General features: G+C 39.2%; 1 protein-coding gene across 3 annotated transcripts in view; it reads right to left on the bottom strand.

The window, feature by feature from the left end:
- The window catches only part of pip4k2aa (phosphatidylinositol-5-phosphate 4-kinase, type II, alpha a), a 37,469-nt gene that overhangs the window by 10,280 nt on the left and 1,666 nt on the right, over nt 1-25,523 (bottom strand). For all 3 annotated transcript variants that reach the window (XM_031281979.2, XM_031281980.2, XM_031281981.2), the window contains exons 2-6: nt 6,254-6,351; nt 6,076-6,172; nt 4,069-4,221; nt 3,267-3,413; nt 2,774-2,812 (exon numbers count right to left, since the gene is read on the bottom strand). In XM_031281979.2, coding sequence (XP_031137839.1) covers nt 2,774-2,812; nt 3,267-3,413; nt 4,069-4,221; nt 6,076-6,172; nt 6,254-6,351 — 534 coding nt within the window. The remainder of the gene's footprint in view (nt 1-2,773; nt 2,813-3,266; nt 3,414-4,068; nt 4,222-6,075; nt 6,173-6,253; nt 6,352-25,523) is intronic.

Raw genomic sequence — 25,523 nt, 5'->3', positions numbered from 1 at the left:
AACGGAATGTGTTAGCAATAATGTAACTTCAAAAAGATGCAGAAAAACATTATATACCATGCAGATGCATGCATGAAAGGGAGACAGTCATGCAGTCAGGAGAGAACCCTTCCGTGCTTGTTGTTTGTGTGTGTGTGAAACCTTTTTTTTTTTTCTTTACACCCACACACACACACACACACACCCACCCACACCCACACCTCCACACACATACACACACTGTACCTTCTGAACAAAACTCAATGATTTTCCTTTCATTTGGCACTTCTTCATTTTACTGGTCAACTACAGTGTGTGTGTGTTCACACTAGTGTTGGTGTAGTGTTCAAATACTGGACTTACACATAGCCACTTGAGCCCTTGCAGTAGTTAACTGCAGGTTCATTTTAGCATGTCTGTAACTGTGTGTATGTACAAAGGTGTTTCATGTGGAGAAAGCAGCATGTCTCTCGTCAGATCCTTGTCTTTGATGTCTGAGTCTTAGTTGTCTCTCTGAGACCTGTTCTAAGTTGGATGTGACGTGTGTGCACATTAAAAAGTTTGTGTGTGATCATGTACTGTATTTTGCATTCTGCATGCGAGAGTGTGGTCTAGACCTACTCTATCTGTAAAGTGTCTCGAGATAACTCTTGTTATGATTTGATACTATAAATAAAATTGAATTGAAAAACAGTGAAAGGCTTTACTTATGGTGGCAATTACTGTACAATGCTTACATTACATAGCTGCATTTCACTGAAAGGTAAAACAATCACATAATTCCCCAGAGACTAACAGCAACAACTTATGTTTGAGTTAAGAGTCAGTGTTGGAAAATAACATATTTATTAGATAGCTTGGCAAAAATGCACCCTGTTGCTTCTCTATTGCTAGTAAATGGTATTTTACACACAGTTGAGCCGCAGACAAAAAGAGGTCACACAGGAGCCTCATGTGTGTGTTAAAACCTCAGCACCTTTTTTTTTTCCATTCCCGTGTTGTAACCCCAATGATGTTTTGTTTCTTCTTCCATTTACAGAAGGCTATATTTAGTTCAGGGATTCCCTGGTCTTCCATGCCTCATTGCATGGTGCCCCACGATTAAGCCCCTGTAAAACACGGTGGAAAGTTTTATACCCTTCTGGGTCAAAACTGTAATGCTCTCATATAAAAACCCTTTTCATGGTCAGACAAACCTTTGCAGAGCAATGTGTGGACACATCCAATGAAAAACAAAACACTGGACAATCGTCCCCATCCAAAACTGCTGAACTGACAGGTCAAATGAACAGTGGTCCAAAGTCATAGTGTTTAAGGACGCTGTCAGCCACTTAAAAGGCCATATCTATATAAAAAAATATTGTTTATTTATATTTGCTAAAATATCCATTCTTATTGTTAGCTAATCCAATTTTAACAGGAAGCACAGTAAACCATCAGGCACTTCACAATTTCAGTGAGAATTAATTTTTGACAGGTGACTGTCCATGTAGCCAAGAGCATAAACCATTTCCGTTTTCTCATCATCAGGATTGATACTTCTCGTTGCAGCCGAGAGAAAAGGGTCCAAGGACGAGTGTTGACCACACACACACACACACACACACACACACAGGACTACTCAAAATCATGAGACATCTAATCGAATAAAACTCTAAACCCAACACATACCCAGACACACACACACGCAAACCTCAATCTTTCTCACACAGACAGCAGGCAGGGGAACTGATTGAACAGCAGAAGCGAGGTTAGAGGGGATGAAGCAAATTAAAGAGACACAAATAGCGTGCAGGGGTTAGAAAGGGAATGGGGTGATGAAGTAGGTGCTAACTGAAGGAGATGGATATTTGCTACTGTCATCCCCACCCAAAGGGAAATAAAAGCAGACACCAACGTTTTGTTAGTGTGACCATTTGGGTGATGACAGTAGGTCTGGAATTGTTTGAAGCTGTGTCGGATATTCAAACCACTGGAAACACAGTTTGTGCTCTCTCTCATTTTCTAATTGTCCACATGGCTTTTAATGGACTTTTAATGGACATGGAGTTCAATCAGAATAACTGACTCATTTTCAGTACACGGCATCAGTGTTTTAACTACTTGAAAGATGGTACGTATTTGTAAAAAAACAACTATTTAACTGCCCTTATTCTTTGTACTAAAATTACACCAGAATGAGATGCCAGCGATGCGCAAGTGCTATGGAAGTGCCCATCTGTTCAATCCACACTGACTCCAACCTCCACTGTCATCAGAACCAGCTGTTGTTTCAGCAATGCACCTCCTGATGTGCTGAAAGGACAGCGGCCTGTTTAATGGACAAAAATACTTCTCGAGTGAGCTACATGAAAAGTAATACAAGAAGAAAATGGAAATTGTTTATGTTGACGGATTCACTTGTTTTATTTCCTTCACAAAATATAGAAAGTGGGAGATTGTGAAGTGGAAGTGTCTCTCGCCACCCTAAAAAAAGACTCGGGAGGATACAAAAAGTGGTTTGCATATTGACATGCAATAAGGTTGTGTTGGTGTGGATACAGGTGTAGTGCATCAATTTTGAAAGCCAGATGAGGATATTCCATCAACGCTTTAAAAACATGCTGGCAGTGTGGACTTTCTTGTTTCTTTTTATGTTTTGACATTGTTCTAACCGTTGTGCTAGTTTGATGCCTTTGTTTACTTTGCTTTTAAATTGTAACACTCAGAATTAATATTATTGTCTCTTTAAAGCGTACAGTAAAGTTGTGTGGGTATGTAACAGTGGATCCCGGCTCACGGCAGGTGACTGTACCTTCTCCTTGTCGCTGGCCTCTCTTGCCACAGTGGAACCCTAGAAACAAAAGAAAGGAAATGACTCTCCATAAACCTGTTGTTAGTAGAAACACAGGAAAGTGTTGCTGTAGTCTTTCCCTCACCGCCCTACTTATACTCATTCCTGCAGATACTCATAACCCTTGTGCATGTCTGAACACAGAAGCTCACCCTATAAGGCATGCAAGGTGCAATGGCTTCAAATGGATTAAAACAGCTTCACTCTATCCTGAACGCTTATTACCCAATAAATGATCCCTCTTACTGTATGTTAACCAAACCTTGTTTGGACAACTTTGGGTATACAGTATTTACAAATTATTGTTTAGAGGCTTGACTTGTACATGAGTTTTTACAAAATATTTGAAAAAAACTCAAAAACTATGAAATAAACATTATTTTTTGTTCTTGCACCAAAAGCTCAGAGGATCATTGAAAACAGGTCCTTTTCTTGATCCGTTTTCCCCTCCTACCTTGAGATCATATTTTTTGTAGACGGAAAGGCGGTGAGAGAAGACATTGCGTGTAACAATCATGTAGGTCTCATCTCCATCCACGGTGAGCCGGTAAATCCCCAGAAACTGAGGCAGCAGTGTGTTGCCATGGCACTCCACGATGAACTACCAAAAGAAAGTGAGGAATATGAATTTATTGCCCTTTTACGGTCACAATGTATGCTTACTGCCTGCATTAGAGGGGAGACGGTAAGAAATTAACAAAGAAATGTTATAAAGCACAACATGATCCCTTTAAGACTTAGTGTCATTCTGTGATTAAAAAAAGACAGAGATAAATAGAGGGCTCTAACATACAGAAACAACTGTCCTGGGATATCATATAAATCTGTACCCTGACACCTTTTGAAATGTATTGACCAATCCAAAATCAATAGGTAGCAAAAGTTGTAAAATTGCATTACTGATGTTGACGCACTAGGTCCTTGACTTGTGCATGCTGTAGCCCTGTGTGTCAGTTTGTAATTTAGGTTGACAAAAAGGGGTATAGACAAATATTAAAATTCTGCATGTGTGTTTATAATGTAGTCCCAATTTTTTTACTAGTTCCTTCAAACAAATCAGAAAGAAAGACAGTGTCTCGGAAGTCCTGTGTGGTCCCCCTAAGAGATGTGTTTCTATCAGAAGAGGGTTTTAGTGGGGTAACATTTTTGGAGTTTAGAGTCTACCAAAGACACACGATTTTAAAAAGCCTATCTTATGGAACAATCAAGGCTTGCATTTATAAATATAACAAAAAAAAAATATATTATAAGATCACCTGATGATATTTCTTCAGAATGTTATGCATCTCCGCAACATCCTCGCTGCTGATGGTCTTAATGACATAGCGTTTGTCATAAGAGGTATGGAAGCGGGCCCCGCTCCGTCCCTGGGCCTCACTGTTCAAGGGAGCACTGCGTGTCAGAGAGTTCTGAAAACACACACAGCAAACATAGAAGGTACTGAATAATGTTTATCAGGATGTACACACTGAGATATGATTAGCTGTCACACTTGTTGCACGATCAGTCTGTCTCACTAAATACCGAAAACATTTTGTTGAAAAATGCTTATTTAACTATGAGTTAAATGCTGAGTTTATGTTTAAATCACTGCTCGTGCAACAATTTTCTCAGTTGGTTGAAATAGTCCTGCCTCGACCCTGTTGTTGTCGGACCATCTTCCACTCTCCAGTCTAAACATGTGGGGTTCTGACCACTACGCCTGCTCCCTGTCCAAACCCCCACCCCTACACACACACACACACACACACACACACAGCTGCTGACCAGACTTTGGAGCTCAACAGTAACCTGATCCAACACCCCTGGCTCAATGCCTCATTCTCCAAGAATTCCTCATGTCCTCTGCCCTCAGCTCACTCACCCCTCTTCAAGTCATAGGCTGTATCGCATGTATTGCAAAGTGAGGACTAACCTATGAGGTGCAACCTAAAGAGGAGGACCTTTAGAACCGTAATCTGTACGAACATGTACCTAAACACTAGATCTAATTTGCGTTTCCACCGCAGACTGTACTCTTAAATGTAGTCGGGGTTGTTAACGGATGGTAAGAGCCATGGAGACCCTTGCACTGAGAAACAAGCTGAAAAACCTTTTTAGTCTTCACTGCTCCATCCAGCTCCCGCTTTATTTCCTCTTTACCGACGATGCAGAGGAACGCCTAGCTCCACCTTTTAGTATCGGATTAGTGTGCTAGGTACTTCAACAGAGGGGTATAAAAAAAAAACAGAATAGAATGGAGTGGTTCTATTGGTACCATCCACAACTTTTGACAACGGAAACGCAAAAATAACTGTTCTAGAGTGAAACAAACTTAACCGGACTGCTTGGTGGAAACAAGGCATTAGAAGCCTACTTACAGTCCAGGTCCTGGTGTAACATTGAAGTGTTTTTGTCACAGGCTGAAAATGTTAAAAGAGGTGCTTTGCCTGAGGCTGGCATAGATTAAAAGCTTTTAAAGTAAAATCCTAATGTTTTTGTTTTAGTTAGTCATTTTCTCCAACAGGTATTTATCATAATGTAGGGAAAAAAGTTAATCTGTTTGCACTTCATTTACCCTCCCAAAACTTAATTTAATACTGGTAGCACTGCTCATTAAAACTAATGGTTACTGTGCATGTCATCAAAAGAGCCTGCAGCTTGTGGTATCCATTGGCTGTTAGTAATGAGGAATATTACCTATGTAATTAAAAATAATACCAACAGGCTTTTAGAGCAAGGCAAAACTGATAAACCTTTTTGACCACAATGTGCCTAATGCCTCATGAAGGAAATAGTTTAATGTTGAGAATGTCACGACATTCCTTTGCACTGGCCAGTGTCTTAACACCCCCAACTGCCCACTCACTGCAGCCAGCCGAACCCTAATGTAAACATGAGAGAAGGACAGCTGCACTGAGCTGGGACACAACCACCTCTAAATACTGCAACTCATTGCCTGCACTGGTAGAGGCGATTTACTAGGGAGTGGAAAATAAAGTAAATCAAGGTTATAACAAAGAGGAAAAGAAAAAGCACAACAATTCTCTAGTTAAGACTGTGATCAAATTAGTTTTGAAATAGTGTTTTAATGAGCTTGTAGCACCAGAGGGTTACATTTATTGGATACATAAGGTTCAGATACATTTAAGGATAATGTGTTATCATCACTGTTTAAGAGTTGGCACTCTCTCACATGGCAATTCACACTAATCTAGTACTACAAAGATAACAACAAAATATTTGACCCATAAGTGGTAGTAATGTTGCTAGGCTTTTCATACCAAGAAGTCCTGATCGTCAATGCCAAACCTCTCTCTGAGGTTTCGAAACACCAGAGGGCAGTACTCCTTGAACTTGAAATGGCTGGGCATGTTCTCCCTGTGTGTATATAAAAAAAAAGATTTCACAGAATGTTTTGTGAAATACAAAAATGATATAATATATTTAAGAAGACCTTACTTGTTGAAGAGGTGGTTGTCCACTTTGATCTTAGAATAGGCCTTGAAGTCATCTGGCATGAGCATGATGGGAATCTGAACATGGCTTAACTCATTTATCTGGGCAGGGGAAAAAAACAGAAAGAAGGGGAGATCAGTGATGTATCTAGCAACACAAAGCAGTCTAAAACATGTTGGTAAAATCACATGTCACATTAGAAATGCTGGAAGTTAGGAATTTAAGCCTTGGGATACTGAGGGAAAAAAAGAGCATCTCACTGAGGCAAGCCCTAGACAAAGATTATCAATCATTACCACTGATAAACATAAGGTGGTGATCAGTGAGATCAACACTGACAGGAAACCCTGTAAATGCAGTGGCAAAACCTAAAGTGAAAAAAAAACATAGAACATTTACATGCTTTGGACAACACAACATCTGATGCAAGCCTGGTAGTGGAGCTTTGCAACCATTAGGGTTTTCTTTATACTTTCTTTCTAGATCTTAAAAATGTCAACAGATGAATTCTGCAGATATTCAACCATGTGCTAGCTGTGCGCGTCACACCTCAACTCATGTATCCCTTTCACAATTCAATATTATCCAACCCAATCAAGAACGTCTTTCAACAGACTGGTGGAAAGATCAGTGATCCCATAACTTCACATGAATGCTAAGACACCACTCAGTGTTTGTTAAACCTATTAACGTCGATTAACGTCACTTTTCCTTCTCGGATAACTGTGTAAAATGTGGTTTGTTGCAAAATGAAACAAAAAAAGCAACCCTAACAGACACAAGGATGAACTAAGGAGGTTTTTCACCCAATTAAAGAAGCCCTATGACAGGTTATTAGGGCAAATTTATGATTCAGGCCAAGAGATCTGGTTCAGGTCATCAATCAATACCGATCTTCGGCACAGAACACCTGGTGATGGGAGCAGTTCGAAGACTTTCAGGATGATGTAGCCTACAGGGTTAAAGGACAGCTGAAGGGGAAAGGCGAGTGGAAATGTTGCCAGAACTGCTGAAGCTTTAAGGTGTTTTTAACATACAGATTAAGGACAAGATGACAGGATGAGGACTTGCAGAGAGAAGTTTGAGTGTGTGAGAGAGAGAGAGAGAGAGAGAGAGAGAGAGAGAGAGAGAGAGATGTATGTACTGTATGAGTAATAGGATGGTTATGTGTCACTCCTGCAGGACAGATAATCTTAATATCCTGCTGTCTGTGACGCACTGCTATTTTCTAATCTTCTAGTTTGAGTGTGTTCACCATGCAAGACTAGATAATCACTTTTCTTTCTTTGTGTGATGACTAGGGGTGTAAAGATTCACCGATACAAATCAGTATCTGGTTGTATTATCACAGATACGGTTACATCGATACATGGACCCCTGCGTTGGTCCAAATGGACCAAGATTCGGCCGAAGGCCCGGTTCTAGCGTTACCAATCGGTTGACTGAAGCTTTGCTGTCAATTCAACGAAGCTGCTGTGGTGTGCGCAATGCTGTTGAAAGAGACGGGGGGAGGGGGACTGAGGCAAAAGCCTCACGATGTGTGTGATGGCAGGGATCAGCCAATCAGTGCCTTTGTTTGGGTTTGCAGAGCAAAATATATATTGGATATTGTAATTCGTACCAGCTGCGTCTGTGAGTCATCCATCCCTGTGTGTTTTAGAAACATGTGAGTAGACTGGTATAAATATAGATATGTATTTGGGTGTGTTAAGTTTATATTGACGTTTATATGTTCTAAGATGTTCAGTTACATTAGCATAAAAGTCAGCTAGACGCATGCTAACGCTCACAACAGTTATATTGTGCTCACATGTATACCCACATAATAATGTATGATTATTATTGGAGTCCTCACAATGTCTGTGTAACGTGGACCCGTGTTTGAGTTACTGTCTCTAAGATTACAGCAGCAAGGAGGCAGTTTCATTTAACATGGAGCTGATGTGGATGTTATTTGGTTATAAGTGGCTAGCTAATTAAACTGAAGTTACAGTGTATACTATTAGCATGTCCTAGCTTTGCTACCCTGGTCCCTGTTACAAAATATATATTTTTTTGAAGGTAGGCAATGCTTCTTTTGTAGAATTGGCTTATTTTAATTTATAATGGGAAATGAATGTGTGTAAAGTAAACAAATATTAACTGTATCTATCAGATTAAATTGTATCTCATTGTATCGCACTGAATCGTTTCAACATCAATCCAAATCGCACTGAATCGTTTCATATTGAAATGTATCGTCCCTTAACCGTATCGTAGCCCATGATGCATCTAGATTAGGGAGAGACCGATTATCGGCCCTGTTTTTTGGCAGTTTGCAGATTATCGATATCTGCGTTTTATTTGCCTGATAACCGATAAAGGTAATTAATTAAAAAGTGCGCTACTTCGGCTCCGCTACAGCTCTGTGTCTGTCCCTCTGCTTCGGTTTCACTCACCACTGAGTCTGACTTAATGTCCCGCCCTTAACACTATCTGACTATCTTTTACTGTGTATTATGTTGAAAGTTACTAATTTATTAAATAATTGCTTAAAGCATCTAAACAAAGTTTTGTGTTGGATTTTGTAACATTCCAAAATCTTAATTTTGAGGTAAAGATTTTTATTTTCACTGTAAATGCATATTGGTTCCAAATATCGGTTATCGGTTTCATAAATTACTAATAATCTGTATCGTAACGGCCTTGAAAAACCAGTATCTGTCGATCCCTAATCTATCGTCTTATAAGGGAGAGAAGCACACCCCTAGTGATGACTAGGGCTGAACGATTAATTGCATTTTCGATAATATCGCGATATGTTAAAACGCGATTTCGTAATCGCAAAGGCTGCGATTTGGTCACATGACTCGAGAGAGCAATCAGTCTGCACTCCGTAGAGAAAGCATCAACTAGCATGCTAACGCTACACTGTACCTTGAGCTGATTTCTGTCACTCAAACAACTCTGAGTTGTAGTTTAAAACTTTTACAGCCATTTTAATAAAATGAAGGGTTTTATTCGGGCTTGAGTCTATACATGCAGTTAATGGATACAGGCACACAGAACTCAAGGCTCGGTTGGCAACGATTAGCTCTGATTAGCGGTTAGCTCCGGTTAGCGGTTAGCTCCGTTATAAAGATATGAGTGGAGGAGCTGCCACTGAGAGGGGTAATAACCAGACTGATAAATGACGTTCGGGGAGCTTTCACAGCAGCGTGGCCGCGGTGTTTCAACAGTTTTATTAGTACAGTTAATCCCACAGCAAGAATACCAGCAACTAGCTAACGCAACGATAGCCTCTCTGAGCAAGTGCACTCTGTCGGTACACGATCCGTTCTGCCTGCACGATCCGTTCTGCACATGCGCAAGATAATACTGTTTTACGACCTGCACGATCTGTTCCACGCTAGCCTATGGCTAGCCTCCACCGGGAAGCTAACGTTAGTTTAGCTAACAGCTAATTTGGCTAACCGCTAGCTGACAGCTAGATTCAGTCTAAAATAACGTTAACTCAAACGTAATGGGAAAAGCAGGCTACAGCTAAATTAAGACTTCACAGTAATAACAATAAATACAAGTACTGAGTGATTGTATTTTAAATGAGCACAAGTAAAGTAGAACTGACGTAACAGCTGTTATATATGTTAGGTGTTTGTTATATATGTCAACGTTTATTTTCAAGTTTTATTTTGAGGGTCTTTTAAAGTTATTACATGCTGTCTCAGCTAGCAGTTAGCCGAATTAGCTGTTAGCTAAACTAACGTTAGCTTGGCTGTCGACCGGAAGCGTGGAACAGATCGTGCAGTGTCGTAAATCCTCGTACAACCGCGCATGCGCGAACATTTTGCGCATGTGCAGAACGGATCGTGCAGGCAGAACGGATCGTGTACCGACACACTCGGCAGCACGTAACTTCACGAGGGGGAGGGGCTGGAGGCAGCTCCTCTCTGTGCACTGTAAAAAATTACACGTGTGTGTGTTTGTGTGTGTGTGTATAGATATATACTATATTTTTACTTATTTAACTGTCTAGTGTGTAATTGTGTGTTCATACTATACATTATTATATTATTCTTTGTTGAATAATACAGAAGACAAAGAGCTTAAAAAAATAATAATTTAATTGTCGAATAATCAATTATCGAATCGTAATCGCAATATTTGGGAAAGAAATCGCAATTAGATTATTTTCAAAAATCGTTCAGCCCTAGTGATGACGTTTCTCTTTATGTGCATAACTTAAATGACAGATAAATAGTAAATACAAAAAAAAAAAACTATATAAATATTGTATGTTGTTTTTTCTATGCTCACATCTTACTCTCTTTTCAGATAAATGATGTGTCACAAACAATTGAGGACAATTAAGGCAGTGTTAGAACCACTAAAGTTTACCTTGAGTTTCCAGATTGGTTATGTTTTATGTTTTTATGAAAATACATAAACAAGACGTTGTGGACTATCAGGTGATTTAGACTTAACACTTGATTATTTGACTTACATGATTATAATTGGTTGCACATTTATGGTCATGATAGCATCCAACAAAATGCAAAATTATAGAACACTTCAATAAACCTTACACACTGAGTAAACAGTGGGCTTCTTACACATACGGAACATTGCTGCAATACGTAGACCTGACATGTGTTGTGACTCAGGCACAGCTTGATACAAATATGATGTGTGTGTGTGTGTGTGTGTGTGTGTGTGTGTGTGTGTGTGTGTGTGTGTGTGTGTGTGTGTGTGTGTGTGTGGCTGCAGGCAGGAGTGCTGGCAGATTGCTTGAATCTATTAATAACCTGTCATTCCACCGAGCACACTTGCAATGTAGGTGCACTGAATGAACTCAAACACTCAAACATTTGATTGACAATAACATTAATCAAGAAACATGCCTCTGTGTGTGTGTGTGTGTGTGTGTGTGTGTGTGTGTGTGTCTACAGTCCAGTCCCAAATGTAGTTTAAGCTTTATACATTGCTCACAGCTAGGAGTGTGCAGACAGACAAGAGGTGGTGTCATAATATCACAATTCCAGCAGCTGCATTAAAGAAGGTAGCCAATATTTTTACCTGTGCGGATTGACTATGGCCCTGTAATGCTGCAGGAGTATTAGAGCAGATGGTGCAGAGAATGGCCACAGCATGATTGACTAACCCTTGAAAGCAATTTGGCATAGGGCTGCTCGATTATGGGAAAAAATATAATCACGATTATTTCGGTCAATACTGAAATCACAATAATTTAACACGATTATTCGTTGACTTCTGGAAAGATGTTGCAATTATTGAACTTAAAACACAGTGGAAAAAAGTTAAATAAATCAACAGTAAAAAAATACATACAACTGTGAAATTTGCCATATTACTTTTCCTATTTAAACTTTATTTTTTCATTCAGAACACAAGAGAAAAGAGTTTACATGCAAAAACGTAATGAGCTAAATAATTGTTTTTCTCGATTATTCTGTTTTTGTGATCATTGGGGGCCGAAATCATAATCACGTTTAAATTTCGATTAATAGCACAGCCCTAATTTGGCATACTTCAGGCGGCCATTAAGAAGTGTGCTTTTTAAGATAGCATGCCTTCAACATGTTTGTGATCAGCTCATGATTTGATTTTTTTTATATATATATATATATATATATATATATATATATCTCAATATCAATACACTAATACAAGGCTTTAAATTGTATGATTACAGCTAGCTTACAAAAACAGACTGATTATGATTAACAGGTTGACCTTGGAAGAGAACCTACTTGATCCTACGGCCTCTTAAATCAGTATATTGTTGTGGCCTAATTGCTGTATTTAGAAAATTAAGGACTGCCAAATAGTCAGTAAGACATTGACTTATAAGTTAACTGCTCAGTCGGATAGCCGAGGCTCCCCAAACAGTGTCTAGTCTAAACTCTATCCCAACGGTTAAGTGTGTAATCTATGCCTTTTTGCTTTGCCACTGGTCCACTCTTGTGATTGATGTAATTTTTGTGACCAGGTAGATGAGATGGTAATCAGGATGTTGACGGTACTGGAGATGGCAGCACAAATGTTGCAAAATGAATATACAATTGTGAAATTAGCAACATCAAAAGTCTGTTTTCAGGATCGAGTGATTACTGGTCTGGCCGATTATTGGCTGCAATATTCAGCATTTTTACGATTATCAGAATCATTTTTTTTTTTCCCGGATAAAATAAATTATTTTTAAAATGCGCTACTTTGGTTCTGATGCAGCCAGCCTTTCTCTGTCTGTAGTCACCATTCTGGAGTCTCAATCAATGTCCCGCCCACAGCACTATCTAATTGGTTATATGTCCCAAGTAATAGCCTATCAACACCACTGAAGGCTGCTGTGCCACAGACTGTCAAAGCTGCGAGCGGAGCTTTGTGTCGAACATAAGGCAGCAGACATTGCTGAAGTTGCAATAAACTTCACAATCTTCTACGCTGAATTTGCAAAAACAATCCAGTGTTTCCGCTCGTAATGTTTTGCCGTCACAGCAATAATAAAAAACTAACCCACTGTAAAAGCTGTAAGTAGAAAAGCTTACATAACAGAATTGTTGAATCTGTTTTGTTACGAGGACTCATCAATGAATACAATGTGTGTAAAAACAGAACTCTGACCCACTGGCTTGACTGGTCAAATGTAAAACAAATCTTAATGCTGAAGTCTGCAAAAGCTTGTCCAGTGATGTGCAAAGGTCTGCCTTTGTACACTATTACAAATTTGCCTTTTACCAGCTCAGCAAACATGCATAAATTGTGCACAGTAGCATTTCAAGAATAAGGCTGTTTACTTTGCGTACAGCACTTTAATGTTGTCTTACTATAGATGAATGCTACAATTTAAACTGAATATATCTGCACTTTAAATATCCTCTGGGATTATTGTAAGCTTTTTTACTTTTCTTTTTTTTAAGATTATTTGTTGGGCTTTTCCACCTTTGTTTGATAGGACAGCTAGGTGAGAAAGGGAGAGAGAGGGGGAAGACATGCAGGAAATCGTCACAGGTTGGATTCGAACCCTGGACCTCTGCGTCGAGGAATAAACCTCTCAGTATATGTGCGCCTGCTCTACCCACTGAGCCAACCCCGGCCATGGATTATTGTAAGCTTTTAAGCAAATGAAAAGAAAAGAGAAGAAGCATGAGAACATAGAATTAGTGTGCATCGTGTGCAACAGAAGATAAATTAACAGGAAGAAAACCTATAAGATGAAGACAGAGAAAAAAAAAAAGAAGATATGGAAAGGAGGGCATTAGAGAGACAGAGCAAGCAGAGGATCCAAGTCCACAGATGCCATATCCGAGTATGTTTCAGTGCCCTAGTGTGACAGGCACCACCGTCACAGTGATGCTATAGCACAGATGCATCCTGGGTACTCAGTGGGGAGATGTCGCCTAATCAACAAAGCTGTGTTTCACACAAGCACAGAGACAATGCCTGATCTTATCAAGCAGACATGCACGTATGCAAAGACCCTAGTGTATATGCAGGCACACACAAATGGTGTGAAAATGTCTGTTAGATAAAAAGATATATGTATGGTTACCTCAAGTAGGCCCAGAAAGCAATGTGCATCAGTCTGAAATATCCCCAAACTCCACTTCTGCAAGTATTTTGTACTGTTACTGTTTTAGTGGCAGATGTTCCTCTTCCTAAAATTAAATTCATGCTAACCTAAAAAACTGTAAACAGAGCACAAGTGAGAGTCTAAGTCAGAATGACTAGCTATTTTCACAATATGTTTTGCTTTGACAGTCACTATTATGTACCATTTTTTGGTTTGGATGGTAGGTACAGCAATGATTTTTAACACTGTTGCATTGCCCTGCTGCCTAAATTGTTTGCAGACACCTATATGGAGGTACAACTAATCCAGTACATCGTCATAACCGTCCCCTGGAGTACCTAATCTACATGAAGTTAATTAGTACTCCTATTTCATCTGCTAGGCTCTTGTCATCATTTCTATCTTGAGCAAAGTGTAGCTCTCATGTTTTGTTTTATCAGATGCCTCCAGCATTTCTGATTATCTTCCTGCAGCTATCAAACTTGCAGACAAATTTCACACCACCACTTCCTGTTTGTCTCCATGGTGATGATGACTGGTTTTCCGGCCCAGTGTGAAGCAAGCGTGTGTTTTTTCTCCATTGGACAGGAAGGTGGTGAAGAGAGCGTGCTCTGTCAGCAGCATGGCATAGGCTTATCTTTTTGAACAATGACAATGATAGATGACTCGCTCTTAGCAGATGGCAATCCAATGATAGTGTAGACGGCAGTGAGATTGTAACACAATCTGGATCTAATAATACAAAGGACTAGGTCATTTCTTAGGTGCAAGATATAGAAGGGTAATGAAAATATGGAGAGAAACCTTTCCCAAAGTAAAGAAGCAAGACTAATCAGGCATGCCACCAGGAGGGAGGGAGACATTTGACATAGAACAGGAAAACTTTGACCGTCATGTTTTTCTATATTGTGTGCTCCATGGTTCACTTGCCTCAGTGTCACCAATACATGAAAAAAAAGAAGAAGCCTGGATTGGTCCTCATCCAGGATTGGTATCTGTATTTACTAACTGCAAATCCCATATATTTTAATATCTTACTTTACAAACTGTAATTCAACAAAGCCACATTGTAGCCACAAGCACAAGAAAACAGAATCAATCACAAATCATCGGTTTAACAGACGTTGAAATGGCATTCTATATTTCAACAGCCACTTAGCCAGGATATAAGTATAATGCAACAGCCCTGTTCTCTACCCATTTTAACATTCCCACATCTTACTTTTGGGTCCCAATTAGGGCTGGGCAATATATCGATATTATATCGATATCGTGATATAAGACTAGATATCAGTGTCTCGAACTTATGGGTATATTTTCAATTAGACAGGTGTCACCCCAATACAATCTTTCATCGTGAGTCCAGTCACTTTTTAAATGTATACAGCTAAAGGTTGCCTTCTGCTCTTGCAATTTTTCCTTTAAGGTAGCATGAAACCAACCTGGACCAATGCCAATTAAAAAACAATAATATTAGTGGTTTAATTGAAGAAACACAACAGCCAATATGGGAGATTTATCACCTCAGAAGAGGAGCCGACTTTTTAAGACAAACATGTCTTACAAGGCAAATCGTAAATGTAAAGATAAACAGAATCGTTGGGAAAACTTGTAACAGGTGAGAGCCAGAGAGAGAGAAGAGAGAGAACAGCATCATCATATAATATACAGTAGGCCTGTTTTCCATTGGAGTCATCTTACAACATGCCCAATGCGCTAGTGTCAAGCTGTCAATTATGTGGGGGAAATGGGACATGTGCTCAGAAGAAACGACTTGTTGATAGCATGCAGTGTAAGTGTGCACTTCCTCTATGCCAATTTACAAGACATTACCGTCTAAGTGGCTCTAATTAAAGTGTAATCAAGACTGACTGATCATGCAATTAACCAATATGTAGAGGTGTAAACATACTAGGAGGGAGTGTGGTTTTGCAATCTGGTAAAAGCTGTGCTCCAATCAATGCAGCACAGCAGTATTTGCTGCCGGATTTTTTAGAAAGCAACCAAACTAATCAGCCTACACATCAAAATGTTTTCTCAAGTAACACACACAAAGTCACTTACTTAATATCATCAGTCCTGCACTTTTAAGGCATGGCTCAAATACACAAACACCACTGAGCTTTAATCAATTTATGTGCTGGAATATTTGTTGACCACAACATGACAGACAATATATAAACCACAACGATAATCATATGCAGTATACACCCAGCTAAATGGAGATATGCCCTTTAACAGGCAGATAGTGAGCATCAAAGGTCACATATAGCTGTAGTACATTGTATTACGTGTGGACTCGCCCTTTCACTGACCACTTAACAAGGCTATTACATCATCACCTGACCTGTTAGGAATCCCAGAAGCATTCATAGTATGTCGCAATTTTAACAATAGCCACATAAATAAGAATAAATCTTTCCCTAGAAACCAAATCAAGACCTTTTAGGTGGAAAGCCATAAACACAGAACAACAATGCTAGCTGGGCGTGGGTATCACAGATTTATTGGCTTGCCCGTAAACTTAATTATAGCAAAATAGGGTGGGTAGTAAACAGTGATGGGAATAACGGCATTATAAATAACGGTGTTACTTTTTTTCAGTAACAAGTAATCTAATTGATTACTCTTACCATCTTAATAACGCCGTTACCGTTACTGCCAAAAAATGCGGCGCGTTACTATATTTGAAGCTGTTTTTTTCATCAGACCAACTAGAGCTCTGAGTTTGAGCCGAGAGGCAAAGACTTTTTTTTACTGTTCTTCCTTGGTTAGGGGGCAGTGCGCGACACAAGCGCATAAATGCTGACGATTGGCTGAGGTTGAGTAAAATGTCATGTTAATCCAATCAGAGGCAGAGTTGGGCGGGTGTTCGAAAGCATAGTCGGACACACAAGAACAACACAAGCGAGTCAGTCAACAGAGTAGAATCAGAGTCGGTACTCGCTCCAAAGCTAATCGCCGTCACTCTCTCACTTTTCCCTCGCTCTATCACACTCCCCACACACACACACACACGCCGGCTCGACGCACACACCAGCGCACAAGTATAAACATCAGGCCACTTACGTTATTTGCACTACAAAGAGTGTATATATTTGTTATTTATTTTTGGTATAGTGCTTAACAAGCATAATTTAATTTTGCCCAGTTGTGGCCTGTTGAGGTGTTGTGTTATTTGTATCGATCCACTATATAAACATAATATCTACATACATGGCATTTGATTGGAGGCTAGTCTCACTTTGTCCCACAGCAACATTAAAATAGTTTAGATTTGTGTATGTTGTTTCTGTTAATAATGTATTGTATTAAGTGTCCATTTCATTATAATATTCAGATTTATCATAAATAATTGAACATGCACATGTATTTTAAGTTCCATTAAAGAGGGGTGGAGTTGGGGTCACATTTGAGCATTTAAAAATGTACATGAAAGTAACGCAATAGTTACTTTCTGAAGTAACTACTTACTTTCATAATTTGTAACTGAATAACTAATTTAGTTACTTTTTGGAAGAAGTAACTAGTAACTTTAACTAATTACTTTTTAAAAGTAACTTGCCCAACACTGGTAGTAAAAAAAGTAAAGAATAGGAAATTTACAATTATCAGTAAAGCTGAAACCACTGTACAGTTAATAGTATTACTAGTGTAGTACTAGTTTAATGCCTAGAAGGAGTACTGATACATCTGCTTTAAACCACACCCAATGATCAGTCCCTCACAATTTAACTAAAAATGTGACCATTACAGCCTGTATGTGAACTAGTTCTGTGGAGCAGCTTTGACAACTTTAGTGTCAGGGGTAGCCCTTACTCCCATTACTCCCTGTGCTCGCAACCACAGCGTAGAGAGGTCAGCCATAATGAGGACACACTGATGACAAAAGTAGAGCAGTGGTAAAGTAAAAAGACTGCTGCATCTATGGGTGTGTGCTAGTCAGAGAGAAAGAGAGACAGAGAGCAACAGGGCCTTAGACAAATGCAACCAACTACCTGAGTAAGACATCTGCGGGGTACTTAAAAGATTATGGTAGTCATCTTGAATAGTGAGATGTCTGCATTTACATCAGACACCAACAGCTCATTCAAGTCTATTTTAGTCAGTCAGCCACTTAATCACACATACTTACTGTTTACAATCCTCATAGTTTGTTGACGTGTGTATGTATGTATATGCACAGTATGTATTGTGCACTTTTTATATACATAATTATATCGGTACATAGTAGTCAAATGTGTATGTTTACCTTGTTCAGCTTTTTTGTTGTTTTTAGCCATGTGTCTATTTCTGTGTATGTACATAGAGAGCAACAAAAATCCGGATCAAAATTCCTTGTATGTGTTTACACTTACTTGGCCATTAAAGCTGATTCTGATTAAAGAGCTGAAGAAAGGACATGTGTGTTTCTAAGTCTTAGACTACATTAGACTATGCCAGGTATACCAAGCCTGTGTATAAATAAGACAAACATTATTCAATGTCAGCATCTCCTTCGGAGCTAAGTTCTTACAACAGACATGCTCCTATCTGTGTTTAAACACTAAATGACAAAGGACTAAGGTGAAAAAAGATTACACAGAAATTATAGTTGTCATCAAGAGGTACACACATATGCAGACAGCTCAGCAAGTCTGTTGTTAGGTCAGTGCTATGAAAGGCCAGCTATTAAAGGATATAGTGGTTTAGACTGACTGAGCAACAAACAGGCTTATGGTATATAGCCAGTCCTGTTGAGTGAATCAAGCTACTCGGCAGTACGCCACATCGCATCTGGGCAAGGAGTGTGCCACGGGCGGGCACACACACACACACACACACACACACACACACACACACACACACACACACACAAGTACTGTAGGCACGTGCATAGGCCTACATGTTTGCATGCAGAAGCGAACACATTTTTTTTTTTTGTTTAATAAAAGTTTTTTTTTTGTTTAATAAAAGTTTTTTTGAGACACAAACTGGAACAGAACTACAAGAGTTCCTGTCATTGCCTCAGGGTGCCAGTATGTGAGGCTTCAGCTTTTTGGATTTCCTCACCCATAATCATCACACATATTAGCTGTAGGTCACTAATGCAGATATTTATAGAATCTTATGCAATCCACAGAACTAGACACAGCTACTCTGAGTCAGATAGACAGGCAGGACACAAAAAAGGGAAAAGAGAGGGGGACAGGGAATGAAAGTGAGCCAGACAGAAAAGATGACACAAAAAGGGGCTATGACCAAAATAGTGAATGAACCTGCAGGGTGAGGAGAGTTTAATGGAGGTACAGAAAGTAAAACCTAAGGAAAGACTTAAAATTAAGACTTGCATATGATTTGCCTACACTAAAGTCTTCTGGGAAAATATCAGAAAATAGTTATTTTTCATTTGCTATTTGTTTGATAAGAGGGAAACTAATAAAGACTTAATTTCTACCAACTCACACTTTTCAGCTTCTACTAATCAAAAGGCCTGCTTTTTCTTGAAAAGGTCCCTTAAGTGGCAATGTACTTCATAACAATAAAGATACATGTTACAAGCAAGTTTACTGTCTCTATGCCTGTGATAATAAAACAAACATGTGAAACATCAACTCAACGTAATAATCTTTACTTTTCTTTACTTTAAAAGGGCAGGAGCAGGTGGCATGCAACAGCAGGTTAGGAGCAGCTGAACTCAAAACTATGATTACACAGTGGGTGCCTTAAACTGTGACAATGCAGCTTTCCAGCTAGTGACAAATTTACTCAAAAGCAACAGTGGAATGCATTCTGATGTGGACTCAGACACATCAAGAACTTACAAAAAGAACGGACAGACAGGACTACATCCCTTTTACAGACTCACAAATTATGTTCAGGTGAAGCTGTAAACTAGATTCTGATCCATTTTCCACTGCAGAAACAGAACTCCTGGCACAAGGGGTTAGGCACCTTGAAACAATATTTTAGAATTAGCTTGTCATGCTGAAAACCAGTATTTTTGTTTCACTGTTAGGGCCTAAAGGGAGTTTTTCCTCGCCACTGTCGCACTAAATGCTTGCTCTTGGAGGAATTACTGGAATTGTTGGGTCTTTGTAAATTATAGAGTGTGGTCCAGACCTACTCTATCTGTAGTGTCTTGAGATAACTGTTATGATTTGATACTATAAATAAAATTGAATTGAATTAAGTCCATGCCAATAAATCCTGCAATAATCTGTGTTGTCCCCAAGTGTCTGGTCAAACAAGTTAACACCACTTACAATAAAAGGGTTAGAACTGCAGTCTGTGAAGTGTCCCTGCAGGGGTTTTGCAATATTCACCCACTGCAGATGTTTTACCAAGATCTCTTTTTTCTTTTAGAAACAAAATGGGCCATTCATTCATCTCTGGGATGCTTTGGCCTTTTTAGGATAATTTTCCTGCAGGCCCAAACATGTATTGATGTATTACAGAGCCTTTTGGGCTTAGTGTCTACTAGGGCTGTTGGAACGAATAGATGTCGAATATAAAGACGAATATAATTTGAATAGTAAAAAAATCAATACTATTCGAATTCTGAAATTACTATTCGAATGTGATTTTTTTATAAATAGGTTGGTTAACGTTAGCTAATCTCCCTCTTCTCATGTCACGTCTGATGAACAAAAAGTTACGGGAGCGAGAAACACAAGGCATTGTGAGCTAACGTTACCTACCAAGTAACGTTAGTACAGGGGGAGTGACAGGCTGCGGCTGGAAATCGGAAGTAGGGTGGGAAATAGTTTCAACATGACTTTAAAATCGACATCCACCGAGCCATAATGCTTATGTTATCATTAGTTAGCTCGTTCTGGTTTCCTAACTGCGTCACGAGTTATATGAGCTTAGCTGGGAGCTTCATGGAGACAGCTAAAGTTAATGTTAGCTGCCCTACAGCTGTCAGAGTTAGCTTCGACTTCATATATTACCTTCTTACATCTGTATTCTCAGTAACGAGACAATCTGCAAGAAACAGGTTGCTTTTAAATCACTAAAATAGTAGTGACAGCACTGTTTGGCTTAGCTAGTTATCAATGCCGTTAGCATCGTGGTTAACACTATTGTTACTTAGTTTATGACAAATTGTTTCGGCTGTGCTTTCTAACATGATGTCATTGTGCTAACATGCTTATAATGGCAGTGACAATGCATACGCCTGAGTAGTGTAGTACATATTAATAACAGGCTGCATATGAGCATTAAATATTCAAATATTAAAAAAAATAACAAATGGAATTCGAATGGTATTATAGAGGAAGACTGACAGCTCTAGTGTCTACTATGTTCATGTCAACCATTATCTCACACTTGTGCTATTTCTCTGACACTGATATTAAGTGAGGAAGAAGGCTAGTTTCACAAGCATACAATAAAGCGGGAAAGACACTTATTTACAAAAAAACACTTTGAGGCAGCCGATTCATAATTTGTGAACTCAGTGCAGCAAAAAATAGATCCTAGAGAGACAAGACCTATTCTTTATTTGGAATGTCAAGCAGACTTAGAACCAGGGGATGCTTTTGTAATGAGTCTGAGATTGATTTTTAGACTGTGCTTTGTTTGAGCTTTTGCACCCACTAAGCTTCAGTGGTTACAACTGAGATTTCCACTGACATTTTTTTTTTTGCTTTGGCCTCAATCCATTTCTGTAAAACCATGAGCTGTGTAACCTTTTTAGGCTCTATGGGATACAAGCAAAATTTCAAAGTATTAAAGGTAGGATTAAAGTTGGAATTGGCTACCTGTCAACGGTAACTTTTTAGCAAGCTGCCACACACCTTTGACAGCCATTACACAAGAATCGAAATGCAACGTTGTGATTTAACGGCTTGCTCCAACAGAAATGTAGCCTAGTGACAGGCATCTCTGTGTGTTTTTACGAGCTGTTCAACACAGGCTGAGTGGAGGCTAGATAGCATAGCTCCAGACGGGGAACAATAAACAAGCCGATCTTTAAATGTCACCGACTGTCGTTTTATGCTCTTTTATTGAATTGAATTTTTTACACCGGTTCAGGTACCGTTTAGGCCCCGGCCCCGTTTTAAAAGTATCGTTTAAGCACCAGTATTGGAAAAAACCCAAACGATACCCTACCCTGAGTACTAGCCACCACAGCTCAAAAGGGGCCTAACGTGAAGCCGGGGGCGTAACTTAAAGGGGTGGGCCTTGAAGCTGGGGGCGTAACTTGAAGGGTCTTGAATATTGCAGACAGACTCACTTTGCCTTCTTAGCAGGTTCAGATGTATTACCATTGTGCTCCCAGAGTAATAACACTGTAGTAAGTCTGGTTTTCAGAAGACACCAAAGTGGATGCTTTTGACTGACAGGCCACAGTAGATATGCAAAACATGTGTGTTTGCATTCTCAAGCCTCCCCTTTGATTCATTCCTTTGCAGTGTCCTATTTATAGGTTTAGTTTACTTTTGCAAACTCCCTGCTGAAAAGTAACCGTACATCAACACTTCCGAACTGCATTTTCACACACCCTGGCAGTAACTCAGTGGCTCAACCTGGTGACCTGGCATGGAATGTGATTTTTATGTTGCCAATGGTATGACAAACAGAGTGCCTTATCAAGTGGTGAGAAATACAGCAGGGGAGGTAGCCTAAGGCATAAGAAGGACATGTGCTGGTGGCAGTCCTGCTCTGTGTTATGCAATTCAAGAGAACAGTTTAACATTGTAGATTCTCCAAACTTGTGTAGGTTTGTTATGGTTAAGAGCCAGTGGCCCACTGGTCCACAGACACCTGAATCAGACCAGAGGAAGTTCATAATATGAGCCTGGATTACTCACTCTACTGGACATGCATGGACAAACACATAGATAGATGATCTGAATGCCAATCCATTTAACTTTGAATTACGATTTTAATCCTATAATAAAACATTATCAGTCTTGACAGACACTGTAGTATATACCTATACCATTAAAGGGAAGGAATTGGTGTGCTTTCTCACATATAGCTGATGTCATATCTGACAATGCACCGATGTTCATCTTTCTCAGGCATGTCAAGTGACATTCAAAAAGTGAAGGATTAATCAGTACTGCATAGCTACATGGAGGTAAACCCTCAGACTTAACACCCCAGCCAGGTGACTGTGATCTATCTACAGACTACAGCTTAGATACAAAATAACAGCTTTGGATTTTTAGCTGTCTTGGCCTCAGATACACCAGGCTATCTAGAGGCTGCGTAATCCACACTAAACTGCCACCCTTAACACTAGGCCAAAAATCAAATGGTCGAAATTGACAAAGCTTACATGCTTAGTATTGACCCAATCATTGATGTGCCATCAGTACTGTGCATCTGTCACACTAATGTCCATCAAACAGCACAGGATTAGGACTGAACGATTAATCAAATTCAAATCGATATCGCAATGTAATGGAACGCAATTTTCAAATCGCAAAAACACCAATTTGTTTTAATGCTACACAATCTAACCAACCAGGTCAGAAACACCTGGCCCTGTATGCTTTAAGGGTGTTTGGTGTTTTAAGCCCCCAACATCGTCTTCCAAGCAGCGCTGCCTGGAAGGCACTACGATTAGGCAAGGGTTAGGGTTAAGGTTAGGTGCCTTGAAGTCGACGGTCGCAACCATTGAGCATGCTTTACGTGGACCAATGCTGCCCTATGGTCAACGTGACATATGCAAATGAGACTAGATGAAGAAAACAACTTGTAAAATTTGACGCCATGCACATGGTATGATGATTGCAGTACTACTGTGTAAAAAATGGCCAAGGCCGATTTTAAGTGCAATCCACGTTTACATATTAAATTGGTATAGGTGTAGCGTAATGTGTGTGTAGCGAGTGTGAGGTTGAGTGAGAGAGATAGAGACAGTAGATTCGCTCAGAACAGACAGATGTTGGTGATCGGAGCAGAAAACAAATTAGCGGTAAAGTTGTCAAGGGTAGTAAATGAGTTTCTCCATGACTTAATACTGCAACTCATCAAGACCAAGTAAAGTTCCTGAGTCTTGCTTTCAACTGCTGGATTAAGTAAAGGTTGATGCTAGAATGGATGGCCTGGAGTGACGGGTGAAGGCCTGTCCCACCTCTGATTGGTTGATCGGTTGGTTAGGTTTAGGCATGAAGAGTGAGATTGGTTTACAACATGTTTACAAAAAGGCTTTGAGTCATAGTTAGTGTTCACTTTAGTTTGTGTGATTTGTTACAATAATGTTACTTACAGGAGATCAGTAAGATTCATATTTATTGGTTAAAGAAAATTGCAATTAAATTATTTTCTCATATCGTTCAGCCCAACTCAGAATTACTCACCCCAATACAGAGATATTGTGTTAGACAAATAGATTAAGGCATAGTCCACACATACACTGGTATTTTGTTTTTAAACATAGCTTTTTCCATGCGTTTTGGCCTTTCGTCCATACACAAACAGTGTATGGACGAAATACAAGGTCACTGTAAACTGAGCTTTTGGAAATCTCTAGCATCTCTCTATGCTCTCTTGGCATGCTCTTGACAGAGCTCCAATTGTGTTTTTATGTGGACAGAGATTTTTTGAAACAGTGCATGTCTGGATGGGATTTTATTTGAGAGCGAACAAAGGAAAACACAGTTTTTAAAAATACCCTTGTATGTGTGGACTAGGCCTAAGTCTTAAAAAAATCAATCATAGGTAACACTGTTTAAATGTTAAATAGAGGTGTGGTTATTAGTACGTAGTTATAAGTAAGTATAAGTTTTCAAAGCAACATGAAACAATAAACAGAGCTCAAAAGAGGCAAAATCCTCTGTGCACAAATTGCTGGTGCATGAGCCAAAAACTGCAATATCATTTAATATGTCAAAGGAAACAATCTCTAACATCATGTCAAATTGCATCAGCGAAGAGAAACAGTGGTCACAAATTGTGCATTTCAAGATAATATGTCTACAAAGTATGCTATATTGTATAGAGAAAGTTCAAATTGGCTTGCAGCCTTGACATAACCCACTTTTGTAGTGATGTTTACAGTGGCCATTTAGTTACACAAAGCCTTTATGCAATGTCAATTTACCTATAATAAGGCTTTTGCAGACAGATGTCCAAATAGTATTCCTCTGACCCATTACCTTAATACAAAATCAATATTAATGTGCTGACATATGTTATGGAACTTTATATTATATGTATTTATATTCCTACTGAGATGAGAAATTATGAATTAATTTGTAAAAGCAGCCACTACTGGCTCTACTGTTTCATACTGTCTGTTAACTACTACTAAAAACCACCACTAAAAACTAAAAACAAGCAGGGCAACCACAGACAGAAAAAGAGCAAGAAAGCAGAGCAGCACTCTGCATCAAATGGCCAAAGTTATTTTCTATTTTATATAAACTATACTATTGTCATCTTTTACCATTAGCTACCCCATGGGAATAATGTATTATGAATAGACATTTATATACTGAATGAATAAATAAGTGATGCTGCTCACTTACTGCTCAGCTCTTTTGTTTACATTTTGGAAAGCAAGTCTCCTCAACCAAAACACCAGATAAAACGTTCAGTAAACAGGCTGGCTTTACTGTAATAACCATGTTGTAATTTTTGGGAACAATTTGAGTAAAGGATGAAGGAGAGGCTATATATTAATAACAGGGTTGCAAAAGTGAAGGACCTAAAATAACCACAGATTATATGTCTTAGTCTGTTGATTGAGCCATCTCCTTGTGC

Source organism: Sander lucioperca, chromosome 1 (assembly GCF_008315115.2).
Source record: "Sander lucioperca isolate FBNREF2018 chromosome 1, SLUC_FBN_1.2, whole genome shotgun sequence".
Lineage (NCBI taxonomy): Eukaryota > Metazoa > Chordata > Actinopteri > Perciformes > Percidae > Sander > Sander lucioperca.
Note: the sequence above shows the minus strand (reverse complement) of the source record. Positions and strands in the feature narration are given on the sequence as shown.